The sequence below is a fragment of the Takifugu flavidus genome, chromosome 2, assembly GCF_003711565.1.
Source record: "Takifugu flavidus isolate HTHZ2018 chromosome 2, ASM371156v2, whole genome shotgun sequence".
In the NCBI taxonomy this organism is placed as follows: domain Eukaryota; kingdom Metazoa; phylum Chordata; class Actinopteri; order Tetraodontiformes; family Tetraodontidae; genus Takifugu; species Takifugu flavidus.
Window position 1 is genome coordinate 8309060 of NC_079521.1, and position 25583 is coordinate 8334642.

At 46.7% G+C, this 25583-nt stretch overlaps 1 protein-coding gene across 2 annotated transcripts in view; it reads left to right on the plus strand.

The window, feature by feature from the left end:
• The window catches only part of cd276 (CD276 molecule), a 48206-nt gene that overhangs the window by 11642 nt on the left and 10981 nt on the right, over positions 1-25583 (plus strand). For both annotated transcript variants that reach the window (XM_057012717.1, XM_057012726.1), the window contains exons 3-6: positions 522-872; positions 2743-3039; positions 20062-20199; positions 23303-23344. In XM_057012717.1, coding sequence (XP_056868697.1) covers positions 522-872; positions 2743-3039; positions 20062-20199; positions 23303-23344 — 828 coding nt within the window. The remainder of the gene's footprint in view (positions 1-521; positions 873-2742; positions 3040-20061; positions 20200-23302; positions 23345-25583) is intronic.

Genomic DNA, 25583 nt, shown 5'->3' on the forward strand with positions numbered 1-25583 from the left:
CAGCAGCTTCAGGGCTAAAGTGATGGGTCGGATACACAGGCAATGTTCCCACTCCCAAGAGTGGTGCGCTGCCTCTTTAAAAAAAGATATATCTATATATATAGATTTATCTTATGATTTAACTAAAGCTTTACTGATATTGTTGCTGCCATCAGCTGAGATGAAACACACTCAACCACTGCTAGGGTGCAAAGCCTGTAGAAACACAAATAAATCCTAATGCTTACTTCTGGATCCAACACTGGCTTCTTCTTCTCCGTTCTGGCTTCCGTCCTGCCTCACCTGTGCTGTGATAGCGAGCTGCACGAGCGGGGCAACACGTTTCTGAAAGAGTTACAGCGTGACTCTCAAACGGTTGTTATAACTCAGCGACGACTGTATGTTCAGGGTCAGCCTATAGGTGATATTTGTTGGCTATTTTTTGTGACATCATTTCCTGTGGTTGTCAAAAATAACCTACAGCGCGCCTCTCTTTGGCAAAAGATGAAATCTGTCATTTGTCTTCTTGTTTCCTCTTCTAGCCGTGATGGAGGTGACGGTACCGGAGCAGCCAGTGGTGGCGCTGCACGGCAGGGACGCCACACTCAACTGCTCCTTCAGCTCCAACGCCCACTTCAACCTGTCGGATCTGACGGTTTTCTGGCAGCTGACAGACACCAAGCGCAGCGTGCACGGTTACACAGAGGGACGCGACCAGCTGGTGGACCAGGCCGAGGCCTTCGCCAACCGCACCAGCCTGTTCCCCTCTCAGCTGGGCCTGGGCAACGCCTCGCTCCTGTTGAAGGAGGTGGGGGTGGTGGACGAGGGCAGCTATACCTGCTTCGTCAGGGTGCAGGACTACAGCAGTGCTGCTCTGCTCCTGCAGGTGGCTGGTGAGTCCACTTCCGACGCTCCGTTTCCCTTCTTTCTGGTTCCCGCTTCGCTATTTCATTAAGAATCATGAAACTACACACAAGGTGGTCTAAATAATGTTACTGATAACGGTTGAGTTGGTGGAGTACTCGTGTAAATGATTTACTGGGCTTTAGTACTGAGATGGGTACAGCTTTCTCCTGATGTGAGGCGATCATCTTCTATTAAGCTTCTGTGGTGAAGTAAATCCTAATTTTAAATATATAACTATAAATAATAAACCCAATGTATCCCCCCTCTCTAGTTTGCAATGCATTTTTTTCTGTAATTGGTCTCTAAGCCCAAGCCTAGAGAAGTCCTGCCCTGACATAATCAGGGTTAGTTTCCTCAGATTGAACAAAAGTCCCCCAGAGCAACGGGGAATATTCTGCAATTATTTTTCTCACACGCAGGTTTTCACTCACGTTGCCCACTAGATTAGAAGATCATTATGAAGGTTTCAGGAGTGATGCAAATTGAATGTTGTGGTTTCGGAGATCCTGTTTGATATATTGACCTGATAATTGCCAAATGCTGTTTAATGAGCTCATGTTTGCAGCCTACCATCACTGCACCTGGAAACAATTGAGCGGAACGGGATTTGACCTCGACGCTAATGCACACATTTAGGCTAGCAATTTAGCTTTGCAATGAACGGCATTCTACAGTCACCTCTGGAGAAGGTGATTTGCGACCATTTCCATTTCACGAGCCCTTAACTGCTGATAAACTGTATCTCCGAGTCTCCGGAAGAGTGTTTTTGGTCAATAAGTCCTGATTGTGGTCTCTGTCATGGTCAATATCTGCTGACTTTGATTATTAGCTGTTGCTATGGTCAATCAGCCAGCGCGAACATCTTCTCTGCCGCGCGACTGCCTTGCCCACCTTCACATCCGAGAGCCTTTTATTTACTGATAATGATCCTGTGTGCCATTCCCCCCTTCTCCCAATTCTATATCTGTTGTGAGATTGCTCTCCTATTCTCTGAGGACGCATGCCTATTAGGCGGTGTTAATGAATAACACCCCCCCCCCTAACTGGGAAGAGAGAAAACAATGCCTCCAACAGTGACAAATTGGGTTCATTTTGTGCATGACTTATATAGACCTCTATATTTAGACAACATTTACAGTTACATTGTAGAATTCCTGCATGCTGTGCAGGGAGGAAATGAAAGGAGGCCTCGGTGGAAATCTCCCTGTCAATCAAATGGACAACCGGGAAAGTCGGTGTGTTTTTATGCCAAATGTGGAAAGTTGACTTTTGAAAAAGCAGCCCAAAGTTGATTCCACTCACCTTCAGCTCCACCCCATTGTTCCCCGTATGATGATTGGTTCTGGGAACGAGTCTTCCTCGCCACCTCCGCGCTCCCGATTTAGCCCCAAGGCGCTGCAGAAACATGGTTTCATCCAAGTTTGATGACCCACCCCTCACCTCCATCTGTCTGGGATCTCCCGTACCACAGGCTGAACTGTCCCAAATCTCTGAGTCGTCAGTTTCTTCGCTCTCCATTTTCCACCTTGCACCTGATTTCCTTCCTGGAAATGGCCCAATGCCGTGGCTCTGCAGATAGAGTTAGAGCGCAGGGATGCAGCGTCAGGATGTGCCACAGATGCTGCTGCCTGTGTGTGTGTGAGACCTTAAGCACTGTGTTATGCTAAGCTCCCTAAATATAATTAAGAATTTAATGGGAATCATGTCAAACTGTTCCCAGGGTGACTCTCACTGCAGCGAATCTAACTAATGTCGGTTTGTGTCTGCTTATCCTCTCCCCATCCTCACCCACCCCATGCAACATCTTTCCTACCTCCCTCACTTCCTGAACCCCCCCTTTCCCCCCCTGTTTTTCAGCTTTTTACTCCAAGCCCGTTGTGACTTTGGAGCCTGAATCCAATTTGCGTCCAGGCGATGAAGTGGCCCTGACTTGTGTGGCCTACGGTGGTTACCCTCAGGCCGACGTGATTTGGCAGGATGGAAGTGGTCGCAACCTGACAGACAACATCACAAATTCAGTGGTGGCCAACGAGGAAGGGCTCTTCACTATGACCAGCGTGCTCACGGTTGTGCTGGAGCCCAACAGCACCTACAGCTGCCGGCTGATCAATCCACTCCTGGGCGAAGAAGGCAACGCGTTTGTCACAATCACAGGTGGGTGATCTCTATCTTCGTAAGCAGCTTCTGGGGCTTTCAGTCAACGTTGCAACCTCCGTTCCTGTGCAACATAAACAAGCTAATGCTCGCAGCCTAGCCTCTCGAAGATCAGCGTGCCCCAGCTGAGGTTAATCTTGTTTCGACTCGTGCGTAGACGCGATCTTGTTCAACCCAAGAAGTAACTAATCGATCCATCAGTTGAATTTAATAGTGAGGCAATTAAGCATTGTTTTTTTATTTTTTTTTTTTATTCTGCCGTTGTCTGGCTGTGCCGACTAGCAGCCCACCGTCGACAAAATTAAATGTCCAATCACGGTTCAATAACTATAACCCTGCAGGTCCTGTTTCTCCATCAAATTACAGCAGTGTGGGGTGATTTCCCCAAGGATGGTAAAATAGCAATTCATTACATGGTTAGAAAAAAAACCCAACGCATTATTAAAAATCGAGTTAGGCGAAGTGATCGGTTTCCTAGAACAGAGGCACGACCTCCTGCTCGGTCAGACTTTGCTTCTCGCCGAGGTGTGTTTTTGACTCCGCGTTGCACGGGAGGCGTCCCCTCTGCTTTAGCTAAGAAGATTGAGAGAACTGCTTCGGAGTTTCGGCGGTGGCTTTTGGTTGTGACACGCATCTTCACAGCCTCAAGCAAGGAAGTGTCGACTTGGACTTTGGATTAAACTACAAGCTGCGAGGGAATTGAATCTGCATTAATTGCTTGCGACTAAATAAAACGAATGGTCTTCTCCACCCGCCCCCCCCCATCCGCCTGGGTTCCCTCCTGTGTGCGCTGTGTTTAGTGCACGAAGCGGCTTGTACGGTGCGCCAAGGCCGAGCCTCTAATGGGAGCAGCGCTGTGTGAAATGGCTCATAAATAAGCAGAGGTGGCTTGAGTCGCCTCTCTAGACTGGAGCCGTTGCTAGAAGTTGGGCTGTTGAGGCAGAGGTCACAGCAGAGGTCAGAGTGTGCTGCTCCACTGGGCTGGGAAATGACTGGGCTGTCTGGAAACAGCATGGCCGACTGGCAGCGCAGGCTTACTGGAGTGCTCGGGGAGGGTGGCCTTTCTAACAGTTTGGTCAGCCTCTTTCAAAATAGTGCGGATAACCAGTCGGAGCGCCCATTAAAGGAGCTGGAAGGCATTAAACATAGGAAAAATGAAATACGACTGTAAGGCGGTCGTGTTGAAGTAGTCTGTGGCTGTTATTACCCTTTAACCTTTAGCTGGATCGATGTGGTGTTTGAGGTCTGGCTGAAATAGATCTGATTGTTTTCCTCCCTTTGATGTCCCTCATTTTGGAAAGCCGCAATATCGTTTTTATGTTTTCCCTCGTGGGATACACAAATCAAGGTGAAACGGGAGGTGATTTCATTATTATTTATCGCTCTGCTTCCGTCGCATCGTTTCGCCCCACAGACCCGGTTGTTCAAATCACCTTTGTCGTCGGTTACCGAGGACGTTCCTCACGTGGTTACGCATCAGCACAAATCATGGAATTGTTTAAACTACCCGGTACAATATCAAGCATCACATAAATTCTCCAAACTTTAAGTCAGGAAGCTCAAATGATCCCAAACACTTTGAGGCTTTGGTATTGCGGAGCGCTGCTCTGGTGATGAATCTGTGTTGCTGCGATTCTATATTAGCTAAAATATGCATCAGCATGGTTGAAAAGTCTGGACACACTGAAAGATGAAGGACATTATCCTCCCTGATGACCTGTGGGTCGTTTACGACAGCAGAAGTGCATCGTGGGTGATGAGCCGTGGACAGATGAAATAGCTAAATAAGAAGAAAACTCACAGAGGCTGATTCTTAATTGGGTAATTCACAGATTAAAACCTTTCTCAAACTTGAAATGAAATGTCAGGTAATGCTGTTTTGGGATTCGACGCTTTGGTGTTCTCGATCTATGAACGTGCTAATGTTCCCTCATCGTTCCGCTTGCCTGCACGCCAGGTCCTACCTGCACGCCAGGTCCTACCTGCACGCCAGGTCCTACCTGCACGCCAGGTCCTACCTGCACGCCAGGTCCTACCTGCACGCCAGGTCCTACCTGCACGCCAGGTCCTACCTGCTCTGTCACTGACCAGGGTGAGACCAAGCTCCATAACAAGCTAACGCACCAGAAAGTAAAGTTTCACTTTTCCTCCCACCTGCGCTACGTTAATCCTCACACACGAGTCGCCGGGAACGCTTCCCCTGCGTTATCTAAAGGCCTGAATCTCCGTCCACAGCGTGGGTTCCAACGCCCAAAGGACCAGAACTTTAGATTCTCCATTCTCTCTCTGGGATCCTTTAGTGAAGTTGTTGAGAAGCGTAATTGAAAGAGTTCAGGCGCTCCCGTCTCTGTTCCCCCCTGTAACCACGACACGTTATCTGTTATTCTTGGTGCTAAGTAAACCTCTGATAGATGCTTTATTCGGGGAAACCTGGGACGAATCCAAAATAATAACTTTCCCAAAAAAAGCTGAAAGCTCAAACTGTCTCCAGCTGTAGACGGCTCATCAATTAAAGGCCCGCTATCTGTTGCCGTGGTTCACTTTTCCAGAAGTTTTCCTCTCACAGATGAATGCGACCACAGTTGTTTCAGGTGTCTGCACGCTCCTCGGAAACACCAGCACTGCCTGATAACGGCCCGAGGCCCATTTCTTGTTCCTTTCCTGTGCCTTAATACTTATTTGAAACAACTTTACATTTGCATATGCTTACAGCTGGTGTGTGTTAAGCAGCGTCTGTAATTATTCCTGACCCAGAACTCCTCTCCGGGAGTCGCAGGCTCTGCGACGCGACGGTTGATGTGGCTCTCTGTGCACAATTAGAAACACGCCACATCGCGCATCCCGGGAACGGGTGAAATCTGCTTAACGCGCCGTAGCTGCCAGGAGGGCGTGAAGGAAAGCAGAGAGGAGCGGAGAGAACGGACGGGGAAGCGTGCTGAAATTTCACAACCGCCTCCGTTTGAGAAATCGCCGCGGTGATTCAAATGTCTCCCCGGTCCAACTGGAGTTTTGAAAGGATAATCTGGAGAGAATGAACCCCTCGCCCAGCGTAGAGCAGCGGGACCGTCGTCCACGGTTGTCCTGATCCAGTCACCACCAGTTTAACCAGCGCTCCAGGAGAAGCGGGACATGCACGTGTGCCTTCACCCTATAAAATCGGACAGTCTGGGGATGCTTATTTTATAAACGGGCCCAGCGTGGCTCTGCTGGAGCCCTGGAATGGGCCCTGCTTTGCTGGGTTGTGATAGATTTTGCAGCGGGCAGCAGTGCTTAGTTACAGCCAGAGCCACAGAACAGCTGGTATTAATGAACAGACCAGTGATGGAAGGGAGCAGATTCCGTCCTCAAATGAACCGTGGCTTGTCTGGGTGCCTACTGGTCCCCCTCCTCCCCCCTTCCTCCTCCTCCTCCACCTGTCTCCATGGCTCGCACGGTCTCACAGCCAACACTGACCTCTTTGTTCCCCTTAAAAAAAATATTTGAATTTTGGGGGGTGGAGAGGCGGAGTCCCGTCATTTTTACTGATCCGTTTTCTGAAAATGGCGCTTTAGCGATGCGGCTCGTCTGTGCAATTGTTACAGTAGGTCGTCTAATGGCTGGGATCCGGGACCTGTCATCCAGCACCCACTTACAGCACTGCCCCCACTCCGTCTGCCTGCTCTCCCGATGAGAACGGTGCCAATTCCCAGGCGTCACATGTGAGGATAGAGATGTATTGTATAGCGTCGGGGGAAGGGGCGGGGGGGAGACAGAGAGATGAGGCCTAAAGATAAAGAGAGAGGAAACGGAGTTAGGAAGGGGCGAGGGAGGATGACAGAAAGCAAGATGAGGAGCAAATGTTTGCTGAGCTCAGACTTGTAGCGCCGCAGCCTGACAGGCAGGAGTCTTACGGAGGGAAATTAGCCCATGTGATGCGGAAGGCATTCCTGGCTACCTGATGTGGACGTGGTTATCACTGGGAGCTGTGCAGGAAGAGCCTCCCAGATTGGTTCCGCCGCTGCAGCTCAGCCTACGTGGCTTCATGCTTCCCATGCTAACCAGCGTAAAGACGCTGTATGTGTCAGAGACCGGCCGACCTTTTTATCTAAACTGTATATTGATCAAGGCCTTTTTTTTTTAAAAAATCCTCGGCTGTTTTCATCATTAGGAACTCGTCAATAATCAATGCTACACAATGATAACACTGTGCACGGATACGTGGGGTAAATGTTCCAGTTTCACTTTTGGTTTGAGCATCCAATTTAAAAAAAACTGTTAAACATAACTAGCTTGTGTGTGTCGTATTGTACAGATTTTTAAAAATGCATTGTGTATATGATGTTCTGGTACACCTGTTGCACATGTTTGTGATCTAATACCTTTAACTGTCTTATCTTTGGCCCATTACCCAAATTTATTTGAAATCCATTTAGCACTTGTTTTTTTTTTTTACTACTACGACTAACAAATTAAGACATGGGCAATGAAAATTCCCACAGTGGTGGCACTCCATGTGATTGATCCCTAAAGATGACCTTGTGCATTAAGATGATGCGCTGAGGTGATTCCAGGAAGAACGGGGCTGAAAGTGCCTCAGATGTCTGAAGGAATTCAAATGCGGCCGAGGCTGAACATGGATTTCTCTCCGTTGTTAAATGCATGTGAGCGATGAGTTTTCCAGAGGCTACAAGGTCTGTCGATTCCGATCGAACATCCGCGCGCTGTGATCCAATGGTTCAGTAGAGGAGGGAGAGTAGACTTGAGAGACTTGGATTGTGTATCACCGCGCAGCGGGAGGCAAACAAAGGATGACAAAACAGAGGAGAAAGTCTTTGTTTATTACCAAGGGGTCTAATTTTTCTGCTACCTACCAGCTGCTGTATCCGCACGGAAGCTATTTCCAGAGATTGCCCGACCCGATTTGATGGAAGGCCGGACTAAACAGGGGGGTCACTTGTACCCTGTTGTCTTCTCTGCACAGGAATAACTATGCACGGGATAGACAGTGTCACTAAGACTCACACTAGCCTTTTCTCTGGTGTTTTTCTACACCCGTCTAAAACATTCCCACTTTGCTGTCAGATCCATCCAGTTTCTCCCGGAGAGTCTTTTCTAATCCAATTTACTTTACTCCACGTCTTACGCTGCTTTTGTGGGGCGCATTTCCCCAAAGAGAACGCCTTTTTTTTCCTTTTTTTTGCGCTACGGTCGTGGCGCGCGCACGCTAAACCAGCTTTCAAGGTTAAAAAACATCTTTAATTGCCGTATAAACATTGACCTTTACCGCGGAGAATCCAGCGCGGGTGCTCGTGGTAAATGGTCTGTCCTAACCCGCTTGGCTATTTATTACGCTTAGAAGTTGCTTCATCTCATAGGAAGTGTTCCAGCTCGCCTCTCAGCACTCCCCCCTGCCTTTGTTGTTATGTGTCATGTGCTTGATCCTGACACGTTCCAAATAGCTACCTGTCAGCCCCGCTTACTTTTGCCGCGTTCTTTTCCACTCTCGTTTCCAAAAAGTCCCCCAGCGCGCCTTCCTGCGACGCTTGAGATCCGTCCTCTGAATGTCGTGATACGTATTGTAAACCCCCTAAAATCTGTTTTAAAGAATGCTGTTTGGCAGCTCGGAAACATTTGGGATGAAAAAGATTGTGGCGCCGTTGCTGAAGGGCTAAACAGAGAGTTGGACGGATCCGCTGCCTCACAATTTCTCTCATTAGTCTAACTGCTGTTGCGCAATTGCAGTAATTGTAAAGTTTCTGCCCCCCCCCTCTCTTTCTGTCTCTCTCTCTGATAGGTTGTTTTATTAAATCCCCTATCAGTCATCTTTGGGGGTTCTATGTTGCCCAAAAACATTTCCTCGCAGCGTTTGTGTTGATCCTTGTTGTGCACTGAATAAGGGCTAATTTAAATGCAATTAGCAAAGCCTTCGGAGAAGCACAACAGTGGTATAAATGAATCTGTTGTCAGTAAAGCAGCAAACATGCAACTTCCCCAGTGGATTGCTGTATTAATTAGTGTCCAGTGCGTAAATAGGCCTTCTTACTCTTGCTGAATGTGTGCTCTGCCTTATCAGGAATCCAGCCAGGGAAAACAACTGAACAGACAAATGAGGTAATGCAGGCCATCCTAAATAAATGCAGGTAGCCGGCGCTAGCGCCATTGTTAGCGCATTCATTTCTATCAGGATTATTAATTATGGCCACTTGCTGGTGTCAGTGCTCTAGTACGCCGTCGCTGTTGAAAAGTTTAGCCTCCAATAATAATCTGAACGGGGTTTGTCATGCTCACAGTCTCCGTTTTCCCAACTTGCCGTCATTTTTATTTTTTTTGGATGCAGTTCTGGTTCGTTTTTTAAAAATTTTCAAATGTGCGTTCGGCTTGTATCTGTCAATGCCATTAAAAATCAAGGGTATATTTTGAGAGGAAGGCCTGGCCTACGCAGCACAGAGCCCAGTTAAAGTAAAGGTTTCTGTGCTGCTCTTTAAAAATGTTACAATCAATGAGATGAGCTTTGCTTCTTCCTCTGTGTTGGGAATTATTTTTCTCTTTTTCCAGCCCAATTACTGCAATTCTCATTACTTTTTGACTGCATGTCCAGAAGAACTTTGCAACTCCGAGCTTGTTTAGCCTAGCATGAGAAAAAGATCAGAGGTCTCCGGCTCACCGCCCCATACGGCGCACCTTTAAGGAGCTGTAATACACACATTCCCCTGTTCAGAAACAGCGGCGTGACATCTTTATGCCTTCCTGTCACTGGTGGGACTCGCCTTCTCTCATTTGCTGTCCCCCCTCCTCTCCGTCCTCCCTTGCTTTCCTTTTCAGGACAGTATTTATGAGGGCAGTAAACTTACAAAAGCCCCTTTTTTTGTTATTGATCAGGTTCATTTTGAGTCGGACTCCGTGCGAGCGCTGGGACCGGTGGAGCCCTGCAGTACATTTCACACAGTTTCCACTAAATCCTATAAGAAGGATTGGCTTTGGGAGGTCTGGCATGAGTCTTGGCTTCACAATATGAAATCATATTAGTTTCAGCTTAACGGAGTCGCTGGGAGAATAGCCACCCAAAATAAAATAGCGGGGCGCACCTTCACAGCTCGATTATTTAGCCATTCGTCTGGTGCCGCTGATGTTAAAACACCACAACTGATAACATCATGAATAATTGTCCTGCATCGGGGCGTCTGCAAGCTCAGTAAATTGCTTTGTTCTGGGAATGCAAACAGCCCAAATTAGTCTCTGGCTACACACAAAAAGCATTGTCTAGCTGCATAATGTGTTTTCAATGAGGAGGCTTTGAGAGATTCAGCCTATTTTGGTGATAGGCGGCGCTTTTCCTGGATGGCTCCGGTAATTGATTGCAAAGTGCGAAATGGAAGTTAAGGACGGCGGGATTGCAGCTGCGTCCTGGAGGGCAGAGAGTTCGTAGGCGCCGCCGCCGCGCTCACCGTCCTCTGGGCCGACAGCTCCACGTGAAAAGACATTAGCGCGCTGACTCATTGGAGGCTAACACACGCCTGTTAACACGCTCTCACTTCAACCCCAGTGTCAAATATCACAGTTTTAACTGTGATTAAGCCGCGCTCCTCATTACACAAGTTTGAATGGACAGCGACCCGCCATGACTCACGTCCCCTTCAGGTCGCATCATCATCTTCATACTGGCTCAGACTCCGTCTCCCCGGAGCTGGTACAGTCTTGCTGGTCTTACCACATAAATCCCGCATATACGTTAATTAGTTTTGTCTCTCGTTCCTCTTTCGGTGTTGCCGCAGCAGAGCCGAGACCTGCCAGCAGAGACGGCTTGGTGAGCTACAGTCCGGCGCTCTGTCACATGTATAATGTGTCTGTCTCTACGATTTCAGCCACTTACGCCCCCTTGATGAAGAGTGATGGGTCGTTTTCCTGACGTGCGTGCGACATGCTTGAAGCCACTGAGGTTAAACCTCCTGGAATATTTCAGAGTGGCATCGGCGTATGATCCGAAAGGTCCCCCCAAAAAAAAACCCATGTGGTTACTACTCCGGGACCTGTGTGTTAAACAAGAGACTGCAAGCAGGTAGGAGTTAGCTTAGCCTAGCATTGATTTGCTCTATCTATAAAGAGGCTGTTTTCTCTGTATTTGTTACTGGTAAAAGTCGCAATAGTATATTTATTAGTTGTGGAATTTTAATTAGGCGTGAATGCAAATATGTGCGTTTCCCAAGATGTCAAAATTATATGTATCCAATTAATATGGAAATAGGGGTAACGAATACGTAATGGAAAAATCATAATAAATAATGGAACATATACTCTCATTTGTCGAGCGCTGTACTAAAAGCTCAGAAAATATGTGTCCCATTTTCAGTGATTTATCTTGTTTGGCATAGCAGAAATTGACTTCCTCAATAACACCCTGGGCCGGCGGACAACTGATGTCCTTGGATTTCAATATTTCACTGCATGTCGGTAAAGCCATGGGACATAATGTGATGACATTGTGGGCCCGATGATGTAACTGGTTATAGGTTTGAAATACAGTCCGTGCTGCTTCAGCAGAGCGATGACTTACACCCAGAATGGAACGCGAGTGTGTCCTGTTGTGCATTGTGTACCATGAGAAGAATTAGTGTCGGCGCTCCAAAAGCAGGTAAGGAAGCTGTCAAGGGTACCAAGTAAAATAGGATTCAAGTTGTAATCCCACACATTGTAAATCTGCCGTTGATTTACAAGAACGCCTTTAAATAATGCTGCTTTGGATTTTTTTTCCCCCTTTTTATTTATCGTGCATTTTTAAAGCGATGGGGGGGGAGGGGGAGATCCGCAGATGGATAGTGTGCATCTCTATGCTGTTGAAATGTGACAGAAAGGAAGAAAAGGAGAGCAAAATCGTCATTACTGCTGCTTCAAGGACATCCCGTTCGATTTGGAGGCGCTGCTAAAGACAGAAAAGACAGAGAAAGTCAAATGGAGAATAAGCCGAGCTGTTGCTCGGAGTAAACGTCAGTTGCATTGCCGTTCTTAAGTGATATGGTTTTCTTAATGAAGAGTCTGTTCAGTCTTCCACGTTCATGCCTAAAAACCCATTCTGGTGGAGAGCCTCCAAATCCTGGCCTTAATAATGCTGCCATGCTCAACCAGCAAAACCACCAAAGGTAATCCCATTGTCCTGAGATGCTACATCTTGATTTTAAATGATTTAAAGGTGAGTCAAAGGTTGCGAAAGGCTCTATGATATCTGAAAAGATTATATCGTCTAAAAGCCTGGCAATACTGATACAACCTCACAGCTAGCCTAGCTTAGCCTATCTTCACCTAGCCTCGTTTTAGCAGCAATTTTCTCTTCCATTGGTAACACAATGTCTCATGTTTGACATTGACTCACGCAGTCTCTGTCCGTTCTTAGCCGAATTCCCGAGAAATTTCCAGGGTCATTTCTATCAAAGATGGCATATTTCGAAAGGCGCCAGACAAAGTGCATTTAAGCGGCGAGTTGCGAGGAGCTCCATTTGACATTGACTTTGAAACAGCTCCTGTGCGAAGACTTTAAACTAATTGCTATAAGAACGACATTTAAGGGTGATTGAGTGCTTAGAAAGTTGTCTGAGGGACGGGCGGTTGTGTTCGGATGAGTTATTCTCCCTATCAGTGAAGGTGATGGAGCGCAGGTGGAAATGCACTAATTTTTAGTTATAGTACTGAAATAGCAATAATGTATCTTAGCTGGTACTTTACCAGCTACCAATAATGAATATTTCACTCAGCTTTATATTTGTTGTGTGCTCCCTTCGTATACTCAAGTCCTTCCTGGATTATTAGTGCTTTATTTTCATTTTATTTCTTCATAAGTAAAACATTCTATCCGACGTCTCCTGACATGTTTGTATTCATGGAAATGCCCTAAATAAAATATAAACTGTTTCAATTTCGAGTGTTTTGTTCTCAGAGCTCTGCCCAGAGAAATAAATGAGAAGAAGTAAGAAGAGTGCACCTTCGCTGAAACCATTAGTGCTAAACCTGCCTGCCTAAATGCACCGGGAGCGCGCCTTTAATATTTGTATTTATTTGCATCCAAACGAAGCAACTCAGCGTCAGCCCGGGATTGTTTTTCTGATGGAGAGCTAATGGGAAGAAGCTTTTCTGCTTCCGCGTCTGAAGTCAGCTCGGCTCTGATGCTTTGAGAGTCTGGGCGCGTCTCTTGAGCCGCCACCAAAGAGCGCAGTAAAGGAAAATGAGAAATGCCGTCTCATAATGAGAGCCCTAGGCAACGACATACAGAGACATGTCTTTAAAAAATCCTATCATTATAGATTCTCCCAGTAATTCTGCAGCGTGAGAGGCATATTAAGAAGTGGAGCACTCTGACGAGGTGAAGGCTCTTTGGTGGTGTTTGGTTACCACGTTGCTTTGGGGCTACGCTACATAGCATGCCGCCGTTTACGGAGTGTCTTTACCTTTGAATGGGGATTATGTCTTTTTGAGTAGCTCATGTTTTAAAGATGAAGACGGCACTTTTCTATTACATATTAACAACACGGGACCATAAAAGAAAGTGCTTTTACTGCGTGTAAGGTTTAAAGGTGTCGCCACGGATGAGATTTATCACCTGGTTTTTGCAGGCGGTTGATGTAATGCAGGAGGTGTTTTAGCAACAAGTGCACTTAGCAGGGTTCCTCTTGAGAATCCGTAGTTGAGGCGTTCTGTCTGGAAATACTTTAATCTGGGCCCGGGTCACAGGGGGAGCACTTCTCCCTCCACACCCACACCAGCCTCTGGTGGTCCTGGTGGAGGTGGACCGTTGTCCATGTGAATGTCTCTTCATTAGCGGCCCCCGCACCCAGACTTGGGACATCAGGCAGGCCACCCTGGATCTTCTCTCTTTCGCTAGCTGCTTCTTGAAATCTACTTTTGGCCCCTCCGCTTTGGACCCAAACGTCCCCTAAGTTTGTAATTCTGGACAGCTGTATTTTGGGCTACCGATGAGGACTTTTTGGAGGTAACTTCTGTCCGATGACTTTAAACAGAAGCAGATTAGCATTACCTAGACCAGTTGAACAATGAGACTCATTATTCATCTGTGGTCATTAAAGATAGCCTTGAATCATATACGTAAGACTATCTTCTGGGTCTTGGGTGGATCAGCAGTGTGACGCCAAGCTCACCCGTCTCATCAGTCCTACTTCAGCAGCGTAGCAGCGAATGAGACCTGACAACAAATGTGTAAACTTTGTTCTAAATGGCTCGGCTGAGTTTTCATCCCTGCTTGTAGTTGTCACTCCGCTCCGAGTTTGTCTCCTTCTCCTCATTATCAGCTACCTGTTCTCCCCTGTTCTGCCACTGATGGGTGCCAGTAGTGATTTCACTCCCAGAACCAACCAGGCAGCTCTCATTTTAAAGCTAATTAATAACACAAAACGGCTTTGAGTTCCGGCTGTAAAGACGGCCAGCAAAGCAAGGAGAAACGAAAAGAAATCAATAGTCCGCTCTTCCTCCAACATCTTAATACCGCACTCACAGGCTCCATCACTTCCACACATCACTCTTCACTGTCAGCTACTCGCGACCAGAAGAGTTTTTAATTGAGGTCCGGGCGGGGATGGGAAGAACACGGAATGGGCGATGCTGAGAGGCAGCTAGCCTGGTGGGATTGAGATGAGGACCACAGACCAATGGCGAGGCAGCCCACACAATTTTGGAAGAGAAGAGTGTGTCCTTCTCAGCAACAGCCGCAGCTTGTTGAATTGTAAAGGTGTATAACATTGACTAAATCTCTGTCCCTATGAATGCTGGGTACGCATCCGTGTTTCGGGACTTTTCCTCCGAATAGAATATTCTGAGAGTGCCAGTCAGCCCTTTTCTGTAGTGTCCTTCCACAGCTGACTTCTCTTATCACTAAGAGTGGCTTCAACAACCGCGCTCGCATTGTGCACGTCCCGCGCCGCCGCCGCTGTCAGAGCTGGAGCCCATTTTCAAACATCCCTCACGCTCGCTGGCGTGTTTTCCTGCGTCGGCGCCTGTCTCCATTTAGCTTTCTGACTCGATTTCTTCACGTGCCCTTTTCTTCGCATGCAAATGTGCATTTGTTTCAGTGTGAAGAGGGGGGGTGCACGTGCGCGCTGGTTAACATGCAGCGAGCCGATGCCGGCCGCGCACTTTGACATGACATTTAAAATCCATTCTCCGGGAGAACAAATGATGTTGCCAAATGCACACCGGGGCGCCCGCCTCCCCTGGTATGGAGTTTATTGTGGCGCGACTGCCCACCTGTACCCCGGGCCATTGTTTATATGCCATTACAAATTCTCACGCCCTTTCTGCTGGTAACACGGCCTCTGCTTTGCTAACATGACAACCATGCAGTGTGCTCCGAGCTCTATATTGAGTTAATTAGCCAGTCTGCTGGGTAAGGGCTTACCTCGTAAAGTTGAGCAAATCCACTCTCACCTTGCCCCTGGCACATCTCCGTCGCCAGTGGAATCATCTCCTGCTATGTTCTGGCGGCCCACCTCCCACCTTTCGCCGCCCATGGGTGCGTTTGCACAAAAACTCATCGGTTTTATCACAATAACAACTTTGGGGAAAATATGACGGCCCCCAGCATGAATCTGTACATTTCAATACAATGTAGCATATAGAGTGGGGAAATTGGTCAAGTCTTGCACAGATTTCTGCAAAGCCAACTCAACAGGGAGTCATTAGAAAGCAGATTTTACACCTCAGAAGTGAAGGGGGGGTGTCAGTAGTGTAAGTCTTTACTGGTTATCGGGTGTGAGGAGCGAGTCCAGAGAACCCATCATCATTCCACCATCCAAACAGAGGTGGTCCCAGTGCTCCCTTCTCATGATTTATAAAGCCGCCTTCAGTTTCCCACCAAAGAAGGGGGAGTAGCCGCAGGTTTTCCTCCACATTCTGCGTTCCCGCTGAAATTCCTCCCCTGGTTTCTCCCACCAGTCTGCTTGTTAGTATTTGTAGACATTGGTAGCCTTTCAGTTCACATCCCATATTGACCTGGTAGCCTGAGCCCTAACCTCTCTTAATTTAACATTGGAGAAAACACTGTGTTTACCGTCCTGCACGGAAGCTGCAAACTCATCCGTGCGGCAGCTTTTTTATGCTAACTCATTCAGTCACGTCTTTTTTTTCCTTCCCCACAACCTTCAAAGACTTTTTTTTACCTCTATTTGCTGCTCTCTTTTCCCCCATCACCAGCAGATGGCTTTTTATAGTTCTCCTGCTGAGTAAAAAGAGGGCCGTTAGGAACTTTATTCCTATAAATGCAGAGCCATTACTCTGTTTTAATGTGCAGTTCTGCACATCACACACTCTCCTGTTTGCCACGGGCCCGTGGCGTCAAGGGAAGGGCAATAATGTCAGGCAAATTGTGTAAGTAAATTGTAGCTGGGCCATCCCAGAGATGAGCATGTCACCTTCCTGCATGCCAATAAGACCACAAGGCAGCATCTTGCTTAAAAGCAGTTTATTGAAATGCAAAAGGAGGCTCGAGAAAAAAAATAAAGCTGAGAGCACAGATGCTGTGAGGACAAAAACCCGTAACCATCCATCTCAGTTTGCCAGATTTTACCTCTACAAGGGAGGTTTTCCATTCCCTGGGTTGGTGTTAGCTTTTATTGAGAAATATTGCAAGAACAGCTGATGTGCCTGCGCGGCCATCCGCTTTCCGAAGCTAGAAGTGTGCGCAGGTTGTGATCAACACCTTCCAGATTGATAATAAAGTCCGCTGATTGAAACAAATTCCGAGTCGGTCTTTCAATGCAATACCGATATTCATGCCCATGTTTTTCATTTTGGCTAATCCACGTCCTGCGACACCAAGGCCATCTCCTTTCTATTAGCGCCGCTGTTATTATTTCTGCCTCCTCCGTGTGAGGTTGGTGTTTCTACCTCGAAACGGAATAAAGACGGTTAAATTACAAATGTCAGAGAGCATATTTGATTTCCTGGAGGTGCTGTGGTATGCCTCAGTCAATCCCAGAGTCATTTGAATGTGATGGGGAGCGGGGGTTGTGTTTGTCTGGGTGACTTATACGTCTCCTTCACTCACTGTTTCCCTGCTTTGCTGTATTGTCTGGATGGATGTCGCCATCTCTGCCATGCGACTCATTTTTGGAGAGATATATAACCTTCTTCCCAGTGTTGGAACCGGCTGTGCCTCTGTAGTCTCCAGGGCTATATGGACCCTCCAGCATAGATGAGCCCTGCTGCCGCTCTGTCCCTGGGCTGGCTCCTGGTCTACATCGGTCTTCTGTGATCAGCGCGACTCCTCTACATATCTCGCCACTGCCCGCCCTTTATTTTCGCAATCAGGAACGAGGCCAGGGTGTTCATCCTGACAATGAAAGGAAACCTAAATGACACTTCCTCTCCTTCTGCCTCATCCCTCCGGCTTGTCTACAATGAGCCTTGAGGCTCTATTTAGCCTCAAGCCATCCTTCTGTCAAGGGACATTAATCTCCTTTGGTCACAGCTTAAGAAGCTAGGTTTCTTCTAGGCAGGTAAAACTGGGCTGACAGTTGGAGAGAAAGCTGCTTTGATCTGCACTGTCTTTGCTCTGCAGAACCAAGATGACAGGAAAGCGAGTCTTAGGAGCACTTTATTCCCCTAAAGGTGCCGGATAGAAAACACCCGGGCCTGCGAAATGCCTGAAAATCGTGGCTCTCACGTTGACTAGAGCCCAAACAATATTCATGCTGGCCCCTTGCCAGTGACCTGTAGTGTTCTCAAGTGACGAAGGGAGCCTCATTTCTCACCGGTGATGCGCTCTGTGCTAGCGGTGCCATATGGAGGGGTTCTTTTTAATCATACTCTTGGTTGTCCCCATTAAATATCTATTTTTACCTTGGCAGAGGCCTGCTATGATACACACCTATGGTGAAGCAGTGTAAGAGCTACATCTATCTATCTATCTATCTATCTATCTATCTATCTATCTATCTATCTATCTATCTATCTATCTATCTATCTATCTAATCTATCTATCTATCTATCTATCTATCTATCTATCTATCTATCTATCTATCTATCTATCTATCTCTATCTATCTATCTATCTATATCTATCTATCTATCTATCTATCTATCTATCTATCTATCTATCTAGATGTGACAGTGCAGTCTTTACCTTTGCACAGGGGGAAGAGGAGAAGGGACAGAGAGGATAGGTAAACAGAGCCATTAGAAACAAATCTATTTCTGAAGAAAACAAAATCACATCATCAAACAGGAGAAAAAGAAAAATATGATCCTGCAGCCCTGTGGGCCCCAGCCTAGCAATGATAGCTGACTATGGCATTTGTCTTTATCAGGCTGCCTTGCGGGAGGGAGCGCATGGTGGGTAGGTGTGAGAATGAGAAAAGAGAGCAGGAAGAAAGAGCATAACGGCTCCTTCGCTCGTCACGGAGAGCTCCACATGTTTGCTACTTTACCTGGACATTTCTGTCGTCATGCCTTCTTTTATGCGTGTTTAGTTTTTCTTCTGATAATGATAAAAAGTGGCTCTCAGTTGGTCATTCCTTAAATATAACAGAGTGCAGGGCTGTGTGGACATAAAGCCAGAGCATCATCACTCATGACCAGCCTGGGGAGGCATCTGCAGCTTCATCAAAATGACAAGATTGACTTTCCAGATTTTCTCCCTCTTCTGTGACATTTGGTTGTTTATCCCCCGTCGCTGTAGCACTTCCATGGTCTTTACAGTGTCTCAAGTATTGTGAAACGTATTATTATTTCATATCTATCTATCTATCTATCTATCTATCTATCTATCTATCTATCTATCTATCTATCTATCTATCTATCTATCTATCTATCTATCTATCTATCTATCTATCTATCCATCCATCCATCCATCCATCCATCCATCCATCCATCCATCCATCCATCCATCATCCATCCATCCATCTATGCTTTTTAATGTAACATTTCGAAGTTTATGTCACAGTTAAATCTGGAATTGTAATTTCTGGAGACGCTATTTCAAAACACAACGTAAACTTTGTCCTTATGTGGCCTTTAACAGTTTGACTAACTGGCTGACTGAGTGGCTCCTGAGCACCCCCACCCCCACCCCCCTCCCCTCCTCTCTACCCTCCATCTTGGCCAGTCGGCATTGTGGCCGGTTTGTTTAGCTTCACGGCCGAGGCCAAATCCTTACAGATGCTTCATCTTTCCACTGGCATTGCAGTGCCAGTCTTTCTTTTTTCTGTTTTTCTATTATTGCTATTATCTGCCCAGAGTGGGCGCTCTCTGAAAGGGGCCTGTTTGAGCTTGCGCCAGACACACAGCTATTTAGCGGATCTGCTGTTTTCTCTTCTTCTCCCCTTTGTCCACTTGTATACTCCGGGGAAATGTCTTTCTTGTTTTTGACAGGTTGTCTTTGTCCTGCTGACTGGTTTTATTTCTCTTCATCGGGTTAAAGTTTGCAGAGACAATGCTGCTAACTATCATATAAATATAATGATCAGAATGAATTATTCTTAATTAATTATACTGCTGTAAAAAACATCCATGTTATGACTGTACGTCAAACTTGTAGCAGATCTTTTTGTCCCTTGTTGGTAGAATGCGTTGCGATATCAATCCAGATTTAAGTGATAATTGTAATATTAAATGCATCAGAAATGATGACAAATGAGCAATGAGTAGCAGAAGGAATGGGGATGGACAGTTGGTGCCAACATCCTCGTAAATCTGCGCCAGTGCTGCTTGAGTGATATGACAACACAGCCCTGCATGACTGGTGAGCTATCTGCCATCTGGGCACAATTTAAAGACATAAGTGATTTAATTAGATGCCAGTGCAATGCACAAAGAAAAGGTTGTGTTTCTTCTGAAAGCTCTGAACGTCAAACCCAATGCAGATAAGATGCTGCAGCAGTGAGTGAGGTGATGCTAATCGTCGGGTCTGTCGTGCACAGTGGACAATCAAGGGTCCCACGTGGTGGAATAAATGGTGATGGATACAGCAGTGACAGTCGTGCATCCTGTTTTAGCTGTGCAAGAGTGAATAATGAGGCTCTGCCTTCTCTCTCTCCTCCATTCTCTTCAGGTCAAAACGTTACATTCCCCCCAGTGGCTCTGTGGGTAACAGTTGGCCTGGCCGTGTGCCTGTTCGTGTTGCTCATTGCCCTGGCTGCTGTCTGCCGCAGGAAGATCAAGGAGAGCTGCGAGGAGGCCAGAAGAGAAGGTAAAGCGAACGGGGGTGACTCACCACCATTTTCTCAGAAGGAAGGCAGTAAGTTCATTGGCAATGGTAGAAAAATGGATTCCATCCTCAGAGTTCCATAAAAGGGTGCATTCGGACTGTATTATAACGAAAATGTTCATCTCAACATTTGCAGCCTTAGAGCTATTAGTGATCTAAACATAACTGCATTTATTTCTGTTTTGGGCGTACTAAGTGGACATTTTCTTCAGTCTTCAGTTGGTGCGGCATGAGATGAGCTGCATAATAGCCACATATTGTCCCGAACTACGGCCGCCACAATGAGAACGAGAGGCGTTAGTCGGGATAGAAATTGCTCCAGGAGCTTCAAGGATTCCGACAGGACGTCTGCTTCATGCTCATAGGCGGGGTCTGTGATGGTGGGACACATATTGTCCACCAAGAAGAGCGTCATTACGCGGGTCCAATAATTAGCTGTGCAAAATTGCTAAGGATCCCCGCAAGTGCGAAGGAAAAAAGTTCAGAAATGAGATAGACAGTGCAGAGCTACTATCACTGCTGTAATGAGAGCTGCCCAGAGTGAAGGAGACATTTAAATAAAGGTCAGCCAGTGTCTGCACCAAGGGCCCAGAGGTTTGAAAATAAATATGGAAGTGAGACAGATGCAGAGAAAAGAGTAAATAGCTCCATGGAACATAAAAAAATCAAATAAAATTGAAAGAGAAGAATATAATGCAGGTCCCCCAGTGGGCAAAAAGGTTCCGTTGGCTGTGGGGCTTTTCTTACAGCGGATTGGATGGAGGGTTATGTTTGCAGCCTTGACATCGAAGGTGAGATTGATTGTGTGGTCATCCACCTCTATCTAAATGTTAAGACTTTTTCTCGTCCCTTCCCGGCGACGTCTCCACAGTCTCGCGTGTTTTACAAACACAAAGGTGGAGAAATGAGAACGCTGAATTATTCGTATGTCGCACGGGCTCGTACGTTGCTGATAGGATGATATTTTATGAATACAGACATGGAGAGGCTTAAAAACAGGATTGCTATGCACATACACAGCTGCAAGGGCAGCAAGAAGCAGGAAAGAGCAACCTAATTGTGGTTGTCTTATCTTTTAATGCCTTTCCCAGGTATGTCCAGATAGAAGTTGACTCTCTTCTTGCCGTGTCTGGGTGGTGAAAGGGGAGCGGTCAGTATTAGAGGGGAAGGGAGTCATTTCTAGTTTCTGTCATAAGGTGTGTGGAGAAACTGAACATGTTCTAGAACAGGTTGTGGCGCAGCAGCTGTGTGTAAAGCTCAGTTTCCTATTTCTTCTGTCTTACATCCTTACATTACAGCTGTGTACCGTGTCTAATGCTTTCAGCCACCTATCCTGAGCCGCCTCCTTTCCCTCAAAGCTTATTTTACATTTAAATAAGTGTGCGATTTAATCAGAAGTGTGTTTGGAGATCATGTGTAGGTGACCGGGAACGGATCTCCTCTGTGTGAGGGATGAAAGTCATGAGGGAATCAGTGTTTTCCCAAGGGGATTTTTCAGCACACAGATGGGGATGTTAAAAAGAGGTCAACCCTCAGGTTGGCCTGAACTAGAGGCTTTGTTGAGTCTGTGTGCACATGAAATCCCTGCCACACACACTTACAGCATATATCACTTTCTGTCAGAGTGCAGAGGAAATGAAAACGACCCTAAAGACACTTTTCTTATTTAAAACACGTCCAATTCTCTCATCAGCTGTTGAAAATAAATCCTGCTGCAGTTAATATGTAAGCCTGTCTTTAAGCCTGGTGCCTTAATATGCACAGAGAAGAAGGCCCGGCTGCTTCCAGGGTGCAAGAATAAATTAATTAGGCCAACTAATTAGCGTTTTTATAGTACTGTAGGTTTACTAACTGGGACCATTTGCTTTTGCTTACAAATGCTCATGAATTCACAGCAGTGCTGGAAGAGATTAAGGCAGCAGTGGTGCATCGCTGCTATGCAGGCGTATCGGCACTTTTACAGTCTTACTGCCTGCTTTGTCCACCTTGCAGAGACACACACACGCACACACACACACACACACACACACACCACACACACACACACACACACACACACACACCTTTCAAATATAGCCAATAGGGGGATGAAATTGCAAGTTTTCACTCCCTGCCCTCTGCATGCCCCCGTCTTCACACAGACTTTAAGGTTCCTTTAAATGAACTCTGCTATCAAAGCAGTTCCCCCCCAAGACATTCCCACTGCTGCCACAGTGGTGGGTGAGTTGATCTGAAACCGTTGAACAAAGAGATGAAGGTAAACAGGATGTTGCGGCGCAATTCCAGCATTTTAACTTTTGTTTTTCAAAGTGCACCTTTTTTTAACAGGGCCACACGGACAATGTGCACCTAAGTTAGACAATAGTCAGTCTAATAGAGCTCGTATTTACACCAAAAGCGGAGAAAATATATATTCATCGCAGTGTCGTAAAGGGATTGACCTGATACTTTATCATAATTGTCTGGCAAAAAAGAATTTCGAGGAATACAGATTTCAGCGTGATCTCCTGCTGCAATAATAAGGAGTTTATGCCTAATTTCCCCAGAGAATTACAGTTCCTGCAGTAAAAGTCAAGGAAAATCAAGCAATCACAAACAAATGAATTGAGTCACCGTGGCATTTAATTTTGCTCAATTATCAATTTCATCTCATGTGTCAGACACCAAACAGCGGGTCTCAGCCTCATTTGCGGCACTATCGGCACCACAGAATTCAAATCGGCTGCTTAAATACTCTTAATTTGTTATTTTTGTCTTTGTGTGTGCACGTAGTACACCATGTGTGAAGTGTGACAGCCCATCAGTGAGCTGCCATCGCTCACTGTTGGCAGTGGCCTTTCAGAGAGCCAGCAGCTAAAGCCTAATGTGATTACCGTCTTTGCGAAAGGGCTGGATAAGAGGTTAAGGATGGGTATGGCTCTGTGTGTATGATATAGCAGGGACACCATTGTGCGGACCCCTCTCTCCACTGCTTGTCCTTTAAGCTGCGAAGGATCAGCTCACCATAGGCACGCGGTGAAGGGACGACATCGCCTGCTTTTGTGCCGTGGCCACCGCCGATAATGACTTCTCTGTCTCCCCACAGCTGAAGAGGCCAAGGAACTGGAAGAAGAGGAGTCAAAGACAGGTCAGTGGCACATGTGCAGAGGCCTGCTCAATGCTTTAGCTGCAAAACTCCACAGCAGCTAAAGCTGAGAGGAACCGATGATATTCCAATTTAAATGACCCTCAGAATCCTTTTAAGCTGTGAGGACACAGGCAGAAACAGACAGCGGTACATGACGTTATCCACTTAATCTCAGCAGTCATGTTAAAGACCAAAAATTGCCAAAGAGCACAAAAAAACCACCCACAGTGTAATTTGTTTTCTCTAAAATCACATCCAGGTGGCGGGGTGGTCGCGACCCAAAAACAAGTAACTGAATGTTAAGTTTGTTTACTGAAGTGTGAATGAAGGCTGATGAAGCATGAGCGCGCGAGAGAAATGAGACCAGCTCCAGGCGTCGACTCCATTCAGCGCAGCAGCCCAGTGGCATAACTCTTCCTCTGTGTGTGGGTGTTTAAGCCAGAGAGAGGGAGGCACTTGTTTAAGGATGCAGGCAACCTGGCAAGCTGTTTTACATTTGATCCCCCCCCACCCCCAAGCTGCAGCTTAAACAATGAAATCTAAGTTGTCTATAAATTCAATGGTAACAAGTTCCACGAGCGTCGTGCAAAATTGAAGGTGCTTACAAATGATTGCGATGACCAAAGCGAGCTGATTTGCAAGGTTTTTAACTGGTCAGGGAGCAAAGGACTTCAGATGTAGTAATTTTGAGTCGACAGACGAGGTGGGGCCTGGATGGGGACACAAACGTTGGTTAACATTTCACATATTCCAGTGGACGACATGAATGTGGACATGGCTGATGAGCTAAAGTCATGCTTCCCTGCATGCCAGCGTGCACAGTGGTTACGGCAACATTAGGATATTTGGCAGGCGTGTCCTGATCAGCGGACACAACACAGAAACCTCTAAACCCTGAGGAGAGTAATAACGAGCGGCTCATCAATATGACCCACCCAGTGACACGGCTCCCTCAGTTGTGCAGCAGGTTCGTGCACACTCTCACGCCACTAACACCATTCAGGAGTGACTCGAGGAACCCGACAGAAAGTGTCTTTGACCTGGCTCCCAATCTCTTTAGATTCCCATCCAGTTCGGCATTCATGGGATATTATGGAACTATGAATGCTACTGCATCCCGCCCTCCCTGACACCCAAATGCCCTGTGTGTACGCCAATTTCCCCAGAGCTGGCGAAAATGAAACGGCGGTGCTTCTTTCTCCGTGATGAGAAAGATGTGATATTTTGCTTAGGTGTGACCTTAAGACTCCAGAACTAATTACAGTGTTAGAAGCTGGGCAGGTTTCTCCTGCATAGCCTGCCTCTGTGGCTACCTCTCACAGTCCTGAGCAGTCCTCCCTCAAGTGTTAATGTCATTAGAGTTATTCATTTGACTCCTTCTTTAGTCTGATTGAATTATTTAGCCTTTCAGTGAACGCCAAAGTTAATACCATGTGATTTTAATAAGCTGAGAGCTGAAGGAGAGTCTCTGAGCAAAGGGGGACAATGACTTTTATTCGCCGGTGCCTTGCTCATGAATGTTTCAGAGAGATCTTTGTTGCCGGGAGTGGGGTCGGCCATCCCATGACCAGGGCCACTTAATAGTTCAGCGTTGGCTGTCGGGGCAGGGCCGAGAAGAGCAGATCTCAGAGATGGAGCTCAGTCCGCCAGCCTGTCGTCATCGGCCGTACACCTGGTTCATCCAGGTGGATGCTGTGGGCGGTGGAACGGTGAAGTCACGCTAATGGCTCTGCCTTTTGAGATCGCTCTGTAAGCACTCCAGGCAGAACGCTTTGTTTTGCCATCTGGCTCCAGTTGTGCTGACAAAGGCAGGGGTTCCTGCTTGAGACAAAGGAGCAGAAATGAGCCCCCACTTTAATAAACCCAGGATGATGGGGGAGCCACGTTTGCGTGTTATCTTAATGAGCTGTCCAAAGGAGAGCGCGCCTCTCCTTTCAAAGCCTGCCTGATTTGAACAATAACCAGTGATAACTGAAGACCGGGGCTCATTTATTTGCGCTAGGTTAGGATCCCTTTGTTGCCTTTACAGAAGAAGCAAATAGTGTTTAACAAACACTGGAGCTGAGACTGGATTTATTTGCTCCCGCACACAGAAACACGGTGCGTGCATGAGAAGTGACATTATCGCACCGCACTACCATGCTACCAATCTACAGCGCAACCACATGTGGACATTTACGGCCTTTATTATTCTTGCTTTTGCCCACCACCACTGCCCCACCGCCTGAAATTGTGCTCA